Raw genomic sequence first — 11,076 nt, 5'->3', positions numbered from 1 at the left:
TTAAACGGATCTTCTTGATTCGTTTAATCCGTAGCTTAAGGTAGATGTAAAAACTTTTATTTTAAATGGGTTTGAACCGTCAAAATCCCAACATACTTAATCAATGGGTTTGAACCGTCAAAACCCAACAGTGGTATCAGAGCTCAAGGCTCTCCCGCTGATTGATTTTCTAAAAGTTATAACTTATGCAAATAAGGTGCATATACCGCGTATCGGTTTAAATTCTGATATTTGCAGCACAAGTCCAAAACCGATTAGAAATGAGATTTTCTTGGTTCGGTTTTACCGACTAAGAAAGTTAAATTAGATTTAAGCTTTCTTTATGCTTTCTTATGAAATGTAAACTTTTACATTTCTTGGATCGGTTTTCCGACCGAGAAAGATAAAATAGGATTTTATGCTTTCTTTATGTTTTCGTTTACAAAACTTTTGATTGCGTTAAAGTTCATCTAAGGATGTGATGAAGCAATAAAGTACCTGAGTAAGAGCTGTTAATCTCCACCCGTAAAAGACAAGGTTAATGACAAGAAAAGTCTCGGCTTTTCGTCTAACCCTCTTTTACGTGTCCTGATAGCTGGCCCAAAGGGGACTTTGTCACGTTACCAAATTGCTATATTATGTTCGTAACCAGGTCCAGCTCGAGCAATAGCCCTGACAGCTTCTCGAAAGTCAGGAGACCCATTTTCATATTGTCGATAGAGAGAGCAATTTTCTTGTGTGCTTCTTTACTCTCAACTTTTTTCACCATAGACGAGATGGTTCTTTGAGTTAATGCATTTACCTGGTGTCCATTAGAAGCCCCATTTTCATATTGTCGTTCATACCCGACATGACCAGGTTGGGTCAGAACCTTAGCAAACTTTCTCTTATTGCTGGCTTCTAATTCGTGTATTCCCTTCAAGGCCAGTTCCGTAACTATTTGAGGTACCTTTGTACATGCCTTGACATTTTTACAAGCTATCTTTACAAAATAATATCGTATTCTAGTTACTCCACCCGAGTACTTTATATCACAGAAGGTGCACCGTACCAACTTGTCGGTCTCTCTTGAAATATACTCCCATAGTTTATCTTTCTCTCTTGGCATGTCTACAAAAGCGAACACAAATTAGATGCTATAAATTGGTACAATTTGAATTAGGTACAACACTAAAAAAGTGAAGCATAGGAACACAGATACATGTTGGAATTAAGATCAAAGAAGTTGGAATTAAAATCAAAGTCATCTTCAAAACAGTCAATAGGGACACTTTGACAATTTGTAGCATACTAGTACTCAAAACAAAAATTAAAATCAAAGTATACTGATACACTTTTATAATTTGCTAAACCCTTAAAAACAGTCAATAGACACTTTGATCATTTGTAGCATACTAGTATTCAAAACAAAAATTAAAATCAAAGTATACTGGTACTCAAAATAACGTAGCATATAAAATTGACACTTTGATAATTTGTTTGTTTGAGCGAAATCCATAAGCACCAAATAAAATTTGACACTATCATAGCTTCATGCTAAGCAGGTACAAAGAAAAAGACAAATGCACTTGGCAGCCAGCCAGCCACTAATTGGTTTTGGTCAAAATCAATTGATCAAATATCTTAGTCTTATACTCTTATCTCAAATAGAAAGAATCAAAGGAAAAGGGACAGATGTTACCGCTTGATTTCTTCTCGCTGTCGCACAGTTGCAATCTAGGGTTTTGAGGGGAAGAGAAATGACGGAGGGAAAGAATTCAGCGAAGTCAGAAAAAAAAAATGATTTAGGATGATAAACAATGGAGCGACGAATTTTTTCGAAGAAAACGCGATTAATTCATAAAAATTTTTAGAATCGTGTATAATTCGTGAACGAAGTGTTTAATTTGCGAATCACCTTATTAAACGCCGATTGCTTTGCTGAACTCTCAGAAACGATTAAATCACGAATGATTCGCGAATTAAACCCGTACCGTGTTACTATGGGTGTAACCAAGTGCTCAATGAATGAGAAGTTGAATCCAAACTTGGAGCCTAGCTCCTTTGAATTTTTAAACGGGAACTCCTGCTCATCAAAGATTACATGTCTAGACTCATCAAAGATTACACGTCTAGACACGAAAATTTTATTAGAGTCAATGTACAAATATTTATATCATTTTTGAGAAAGCAAATAACCAAGAAACACACACGGCTTGGAACATGATTATAACTTATGATCATTATAAAACCGCATGTATGAAAAACACAAGCAGTCAAGAACCCGCAAAAATGAATAGTCGGGTTGTTTGTGAAAGAGAGTAAAGAAAGGGGTAGAAGAGGTATTCGTTGAGGGTTGTAGATTAATTAAGTAAACCACGCTAGAGAATATATCCAGGGACGGATTCAAGATTTTGATTAGGGGTAGGCACAAATATTAACAAGAGCACAATTTTTTTCTTGACTACTTGAAATGGAGTAGTGGATAGAGATCTAAAAATTTACGGTATGATTAGATACGTCACGGTACAACACAGTTAATCATGGTATATGTACCGGTTACGTGCCGTGACCATCCACACGACGTGATAATTTTTCAAAAAATTTGACACGACAAGACACATCACGCAAAAGATTTGGTCACAGCACAACACATGTCACGTATAATTAAGATCATTAGATCTTGATCGAATGGTAAATATTAAATAAACTAACCTAAATTATGAAAAAAATAGTTAAACATGACAAACGTGATCGATTACGTTTGGACACATCTTGTCACGACGTGCCATGGCCACGGCGTGATTAACATATTGTGACTACTCACTTGCTATGATCATCCTTCCAAATATAATCACAGCACAACAAGACATGTGATCCAAACGTGACTAATCACAACACTGTACATATTTATAACATTAGCAACATACCTCTTTTTTTTTTTTTTTACACGAATCAGTCTGATGAACTGATTTTCTTTTCTGTACAATTTTTTTCTACTAGACCGTAAATTAAATCCAGGAGTAGGCATTATATCCATCCAGGGATAGGCACAAGTATAAAATAGCACCGAGTCTAAAAAAAAATTGAATCCAAGAGTAGGCAAGTGCCTACCCCTGACCCTTCTTGGATCCGCCACTGAATACATCATTCCAAAACCGATCAGAAATTTGTGAATGAGCCATGGAGGTAAGTGCCAATTTGACAATATGACAATGTTTGCGCTCGACGGCACCATTTTGTTGCGACTTATGTGGACATGATGTTTGATGAAGAATAGAGAGGAAAGTGCAAGTGATTGACTTGTATTCTGCACTGCCATCCGTGCGAAGAATCTTTGATCTTAATTATGACCAAGTAAGGCCTCAACTTCAGACTTGAACAAGGTGAACATACGAGTTACCTCATCCTTAGAGCGCAAAAAATAGATCCACAAATATCGTGAAAAATCATCAACAAAAATAATATTATAACACTGAAAATCGATAAAATCGGGATTATATGGTGATTTTGGTGATAGCGGCTTTTGGGGCTGTTTCAGACTTTAGTCCATGATATTTGTGCTTTCCTTAGCTGGAAGGATAGAATTAGAAAAGGCATAGCCCAATAAGACTTTTCTAAGTGAATCGGGCTCAAAATTTAGATGAGCTTTCTTGGGTCTAACGCTTAAAATCTCTTTAACAATTTTGCCGAAAAAAATTTATGTTACAGTTAATTATTGGGCCGCAAAAGCCTTTCATAAGCAAGTGAAGTCATGGATCGATGTATTTTACTCGGTCTGAAAAGAAACTTAGACTCAGCAATATTTTATGTATTACATTTAAAGATGAGACATATCTACAGTGTTTGCATTGTCTCGTTTTGGATTACTTTCAGGCCTCAAATTGTTTCGGATACGGATCGATTGGATTCCGAGTTATCTAGATTTCGTTTGTCTTTGATTTTAGCTCATTTGGGTCTAGTATTCTCTCAAGTATTGGAAGGTGGAACCCGCTACTTTACGGTTCATATTAACTCAATCAATATCTATTTTGAGAAAATAAAAGGAGCCAGTATTATTTGTGCTTTGAGATTTATGCAAAAGTTAAAAGAACTGGTCCAGATCTACTAATTCTAAAAGATTCATTTGTCTAGCACCTGTACTGGAAAGGAAATGAATTTAGGTCAGGTGGGGTCTTAGGTTAAGTGATTTCGTGTCGAATTGAGTTTTAGGTTGTTGACTTCTGATTTTTAGGACTATTCAGGTCAAGTCTAATTTCAAATTGTTCGGTTCGAAATTGCTACATATTTTTTATGGTTCGCAACTTCGCATTCGAGTCAAATTGAGATATCATATAAATTTTGAATAATGAAAAAAAAAATGAGGTGTAAATTTTGTTTCCGTTAATAGAAAATAGGTGATTTTTTGGATAATCTTTTTAGGAAAAAAAATTTAATATTACTGAACTACTGAAGGAATTATTAGCCTTTGAATGCTGTCGTTGAATTTGAAGCTTCTTGAACCATCATTGTTCAAGAAATTACAATTTTTATTAGCCACAATCGTTGAAATGATGAATAGAAGCAACTAACCATTGACTCGAGGGTTCAGTCTTTGGCACTTAGTCTTTTCTTTTTGAAAAAATAAATAAAGTTCTCTATTTCTTATAAGAGTTGTTAGTTAGAATGTCCTTTCAATCATGCAGTGGTGTGACATATATAATTTTATTTAGAGCACAAGTAGCAAATAGAAAAGAAACACGTTGGGTTATACAGCCCTCCACGCAACCAAAGCCTCGTAATTAAATAACAAAAACTAAGATAGGAGCAATCAAGCCAAAACCTTATTATAAAGCCATTTTAATCACAAAAGACACGAGGAAGCTTCTGGTGCATCCCAGTGCAATTTAACTAACAGAATCCTCCTAACAAAACAAAATTCTTTGCAGAGAAAATGACAGTATATAAACAGATTTAGATTTGGTGGCACAAGGCCAAATTATTTGCAATTATACATTAATTAAACACACGTTCCTTACTGATTTTAATAATTTTATGTACATCATTCCATTATATATCTAATTGACACATATTCTAAAAGATCATGGATAATGATAACCCTAGAATATTTTCCATTAGGATCATGGGCAATTAGGGAAAAAACAAATGATCTACCTCATCATTATTTTGTACATTAGTTTAATTTGCATAGTGGGGTGAAACTGGAATCTTCCTTTTTGCATGCATTTGCTATCTTTCTCTTCATTTATTTTTTTTATTGCATGGCATGTTTGATCAGCACTTGGACCCAATTCTTTTTAAGAAATAATAAAGAACCCAAAAAGAGACTAAAAAGGAGAAGAAAAGAGATAAGACTGCGCGCATAGCCTCAAAGAAATCGGTACGTACTGATTGAACTAGTCTTTCCCTGCAAATTAAAGAAACAAATATTAAAGAGTTGAGAATGGGTTCTACTTTAAACCCGATCCAAATTGGATCCTTTTCATTATTTGATTTTTCATCTAAATTGTTCAAAATTCATCACACGGCTTTAATTACTTCTTTCTTTTATATCAATCTAATTCGATTCAGATATAATTGAAGCTGTGTAATGAAATTTGAACGCGTCTAATAGAAGAAAAGGAGGGTGCTTGAAAGAGAATGATATTTTTAGCACTATATATACAATTATGTTGTCTATCTGAGAAAAATCAAATTTAGGTTTTTTTCTGTCAATTTACTACACCAATTCGTCAAATGCATGTCTACAAAAGTTCATAATTATTAACTTTCTTGATAAATAATGGGTCAAATATGTAACCTAATTAAAATTGATAATAATTAAAGTGATTAGGAACTCAAAAGATGAAAAGGAGAAAAATGGGTCCTAACCAGATCCAGCTCTTCTAATGAAAGAGAGAAAGACAATTATGAGAGCAACACCAGCAATTAGCCCTATTATAATAGCCAAGGTTTTTCCTGCTCCGTCGTCTGTTCATATAAACAAATGAGAAGTTACAAAAAGATAATGATTAAAGGGATCATCATTGAGAAGATTAATCTTCTTCATGCATTGATCATCTAATAATTACATGCACAACAGTAACTCTTGGCCAATATATAAATATGTTTATTCAGTTGTATAATTACAAAATGCTCTTATATATATTGTATATTTTTTTATAAGAAAGGTGAAGGTCTGACCTACCTCACACTCAGAGGATGTTATCTTTTGTCATTAGATTAAAGACTAGCTTAGCTTGTTCTTTTTATTTATATGTGTATATATAATATATAATTAGAAAATGTCTAAGTTCTGTATTTGACACGTCTTACAATGCAAAATCTTTTTTTAATGTTTAAATCTTATGATTACAGGACACTTTATGTACGTACTTAATTATATCAAATGTGCATTCCAATGAAGACCTTATATATATATATAGCAAATGTGGAGGTTGGGCTATCATTGATTGATTGAAAGATCCAATAAAAAGAATATTTCGGAAAAAAACAAGCATTACATATTAAAAATAAGAAGAAGAAAAACAATGGAATGGCTAAGGCAGTGTGGCATGACAGCAGTTGGCAACAACCGTTGAATGATGCACAGCTAGCCATTGGATGTTGATGCACATGTAAAGTGGTGAGAGAGTGAGATAGCATCGCTGCTACACATTTATATATATATATATATATATATATATATATATATAGGTCATGAGGCCAAGCGACAATCATAAAATTAGAAACTGCTACCAAATCTCTTTGTTTGGGTCCGATCGCTACCAAAAGAACCCAATTTTCTCACGTCTTTGCAACTACACTCGGTCCCATTTGATCTCCCCCATTCCTACTCTACATGTACCGTGACAATGACGGCTTCTCTAGCTGTCTGTTGGCATCCATGATTTCAATTGCAATATATATTTCACTATCTATTCTGTTTATATGCATGGCTGGTTGGTTTCTTAATTTAGTATAAATTAATTAATAAATGGTCTTTAATATATTCTTTGTTTATACTTTATCATTTCGGTTTTTTTTTTTTAAATGTATCGTTTTAAGGTGAAATTATTCGTTTATCATTTTGATTCTTAAAGTTTCATTTTGATCCTCATTTTTTTTAAATTTCTACTAAATTTGTCCTACGTACGTTTATATTGATAAAAAATGAAAACATATATAATTATTTAGGGCATCAAACATCAATTAAAAAATATATTCGCATATCTTACCGCAAATATAATTTTGACATGGATGCAAAAGTGAATCTTCATAATAATAATAATAATAATAATAAAAAAGCTTACCACTGATCAAAGTAGGACTAATCTGTGATACAAATAACAAATGTTATGAATAAAAAAAAAGTGATACTTTGAGGACTAATATGGTAATTTTTAAAAATTTAAAGACCAAAATGATACACGATTGATACTTTAAGGACTAACATCATACTTTCGAAACACTAAGGACCAAAAATGATAAAAGAGTGATACTTTAAGAATCATTTGTGCAATTAATTAATTAACTTGTTTCTTTATAAAATACAGTCAGATTTTCGAACTATTGAAGGTCAAACACATATTGATCAGGATCAATCATATAATATTTTTCTACACTAATAAAAATCAATTTTACATTATCAAGATATTTTACTCTAAATTATACAAAAAATCATACACAGTAACACAGATAAACAAAATTTAAAATAAATGAAAGTTAATTGACTTTCATTCCCTCTTCTTAAGTCCGTTCCAAAATTATAAGTTATAAATCTTGGATAGATAAAGTTAGTATACCTTATTTAAAAAAAAAATGTAGTTTACTTTTGGATGATGCTTACAAAAGAGATCAGTTTAAAAACTTTAAATTGAAAATATATATATACATGGTCTTCAAAATAAATTAATTTACCGAGTGTCCTTATTAATAGCCGACGACCTAAAACCTTCCTAACTTGAAAGTGGTAGGCTTTTGACATGGATGACAAAATCAATTAAAAAGAAAAAATCTTCATAAAAAGAAAAAATCTTCAAAGTGATTTTGACATGGATGCGAAAGTGAATCTTTATAAAAAGAAAAAATCTTACCACCCATAAAAGTAGGACTAATCTGTACAAATAGTAAATGTTATGGATCATAAAACATAAAAAGTGATACTTTAAGGACTAATATGGTGATTTTTCAAAATTTAAAGATCAAAATGATACACGATTGATACTTTAAGGACTAAAATCATACTTTTTAAACACCAAGGACCAAAAATGATAAAAGAGTGATACTTTAAGAATCATTTGTGCAATTAATTAACTTGTTTCTTTATGTATTAATTATAATGAGAATAGAGTCAGATTTTCGAACTATTGGAGACTAAACACATATTGAAGATCAATTATATAAAAAAAAAATTATGACCAATAAAAATCAATTTTACATTATGAAAATATTTTACACTAAATTATATAGAAAATCATAAATATAAAAAAAAATTAAAATAAATGAAGGTAAATTAACTCTCATTAATTCTCTCTTCTTAAGTCCGTTCCAAAATTATTAGTTAGTATACATTATTTTTTTTTAAAATGAAGTCTACTTTTGGATGATGCTTACAAGAGAGATCAGTTTAAATACTTTAAATTGAAAATATATATATACTGTATACACATGGTCTTCAAAATAAATTAATTGACCGAGTGTCCTTATTAATAGCCAACGACCTAAAACCTTCCTAACTTGAAAGTGGTAGGCTTATTAATGAAATCATTTCATTTTGTAGGCTTATATATAGCAACTGTTAAGTTATTTTTTGACATGATTGATGAATCATTGACTCCTGCTCGCTTGACTTGTCACTAAAAATGTCATTAAAAAATCTTATGCAGATAAGGCTCTCTCTAGACTCTAGCTACATTCCTTATTATAATTAATTAGTTTATTGAGAGGGAAAAAAAAAAGTAGAGTTAGTCTATGGTACTATACATATCATATCACATGTTGGTTGGTGGATAATACAGATCAATATTTTTGTTTTCAAAATATTAACATTCGATTTGAACCGTTCAGATCGTTCAACATAATCTTCATATAAATATTTATTTAAAGATCGAATTTTATATTTTTTTAAAATTGGTAAAAAAATCACTTGATTTGAAATTATGGACCATCCAAAAAAAGTGATTTTCTACCTATCTTAACAAATAGTAAACAAAATCTAAAATTCGGTCTACAAATAGATATTCATATGAAAATTAAATTGAATAGTTCAGATCGACTGTTAGAATTTTGAAAACAAAAATATTAATCTTTATTACAGACAAAATCGTAATACGTTATAGATAGACTCACTCAAAAAAAGAGTATATGGAATTATTTGAAATAACGGACAAAAGTTTCACAAATTGCTTTAATGTGCAAACAGAACAATACAGTATATGGAGATGTACAAATCACAATCAAAACCAATCTCTGATTTTGTGCGCACCTAAATAAAAAGTTGGTTGCACTCTAGATTCTAAGTTGTGGCCTTTCTATCGCTACTACCACACACTATACATGATAGCCCAACCGTTTCAAAACCCTGTTTAAATTGTACCATGAAAATTAATGAAATCACCAATTATGAAGAGAAATAAAAGTCAACAACTTACTACTTTCTTCATGCGAAGAGGATGAAGAAGATGAAGGGTGGTAACCATTGTTAGCCCAATACCTTGCATAGCACTTGCCGAGATATACCTCTCCCGCACCGGCATATGCACACGCATTCCTCACTTGTGACACCGCAACCGTGACGCACTCAGAGCATTCCTTTATATCCAAGTCTCCGACACACTGGGACTCGGCTTGTACATACCCGGCTCCACCTACCCGATAAGTGCCGCTAGATGCCTGAATTGTCCCAAGCGCTGCATCCCTCATGCCAAGTACGTCGCTGCTGTATGACGCAGCTGATGCACCGCACTTTTTGTAAAGGAGTGTCGTATCGAGTTTTCCGATAAATGATTCGTTGCTGTATCTGTGATATTCAAAATAAGTAAGCTTTTAATTCAACCCCAGTTTTTGCAAGCAAAATAATGGTATTAGAATTCTCTGATAATTTAAATTTTGTAAATTAAACAATTGGCATAAAAAGTACTTGATTAAGCAAGCACGGAGCTGAATAGTAGCCGCGGCAGCTGAGGGACAAAGTGCAGAGAGTTGCGAGACAGCTGTGCGGAGGCAAGAAGAGCAGATTGATGCGGGAAGGTCGGAACGGCATTGGTACAGAGCTGAGAGAGATATAGATGGAGAGGTGAGGTTTGAATAGGACATTATTGATGCCGAGTTAATGAGAGAGGCAAGCGACGAATCGACCAAGGATTCATAGGGTGAGCCCGGATTGTAATGCGGCAGTGAACAACCTGCATAGACGAAAGCATTGTAATCGTCGTCGGAGAAGACAAAAACTGGTGAGAGGGATAGAAAAAGATAAAGAATTGTGGTGAGATTTGACATTTTTTTTTTGTTGCTCCCTCTTTTTTGATTGTGAATGAACAGCTTTTTGGAGGATAAAAAGAAGAATTTAAAGGAGAAAAGGTGAGAGTGTAGAGCAGAGTGTGTGGAATAAAGCTTGGAGTAGAAGGGAGGGGTTGAAGGAGCAAATTATGGAACGGATTGAATGGAAGGTAGGAACCAGTTATATAAATTTTAAGAGGGATACAGGTACAAAAATGTAAATTGGGTTGAAAATGGGGTGGGGTAGGGGATTAATATCAACTCCTATGGTAACATTATATTTATGTTTAGATCTGGACCGTTCGATCAGAATCCGCACGAATATTAAAGAAGTTTTGTGCATTCTACCCCAGACAGGATTAGTCCGGATTCTGATCGGACGGTTCTGATCTAAACAGGATATAGTCTGTTACCTCAGAGAATGTTGACTCCTGGTTTGAAACTTCAGCACAACGCCAGCATTTATGTTAATTCGCGTTAAGATCTGTGATTGCTTATCCATCAAACGGCTCTGATCAGTTTCATTTTTACCTGTAAACTCTGAGCGGCAAAAAGTCTACAGCATTTTCTGTAACAACTTTGGATAGTTTGATTTATTTTGAGATATATATCCGCAACATTTTGGTTTCACACGAAAGC

At 33.1% G+C, this 11,076-nt stretch overlaps 1 protein-coding gene across 1 annotated transcript; it reads right to left on the bottom strand.

The window, feature by feature from the left end:
* Positions 1-4,855: 4,855 nt before the first annotated feature.
* On the bottom strand, positions 4,856-10,466 carry PDLP6 (plasmodesmata-located protein 6). Its single transcript, XM_078324047.1, has 4 exons — positions 10,079-10,466; positions 9,591-9,958; positions 5,830-5,928; positions 4,856-5,365 (listed from the first exon to the last, which is right to left on the bottom strand). Exons 1-4 carry the CDS (start codon positions 10,435-10,437, stop codon positions 5,355-5,357), a joined length of 837 nt encoding a protein of 278 aa, XP_078180173.1. The 5' UTR covers positions 10,438-10,466; the 3' UTR covers positions 4,856-5,354.
* Between the last annotated feature and the right edge of the window lie 610 nt (positions 10,467-11,076).

This window comes from Carex rostrata, chromosome 22, assembly GCF_964058835.1.
Source record: "Carex rostrata chromosome 22, lpCarRost1.2, whole genome shotgun sequence".
Classification (NCBI taxonomy): Eukaryota; Viridiplantae; Streptophyta; class Magnoliopsida; order Poales; family Cyperaceae; genus Carex; species Carex rostrata.
The sequence above is the reverse complement of the archived record's forward strand: the minus strand, read 5'-3'. Positions and strand labels throughout refer to the sequence as shown.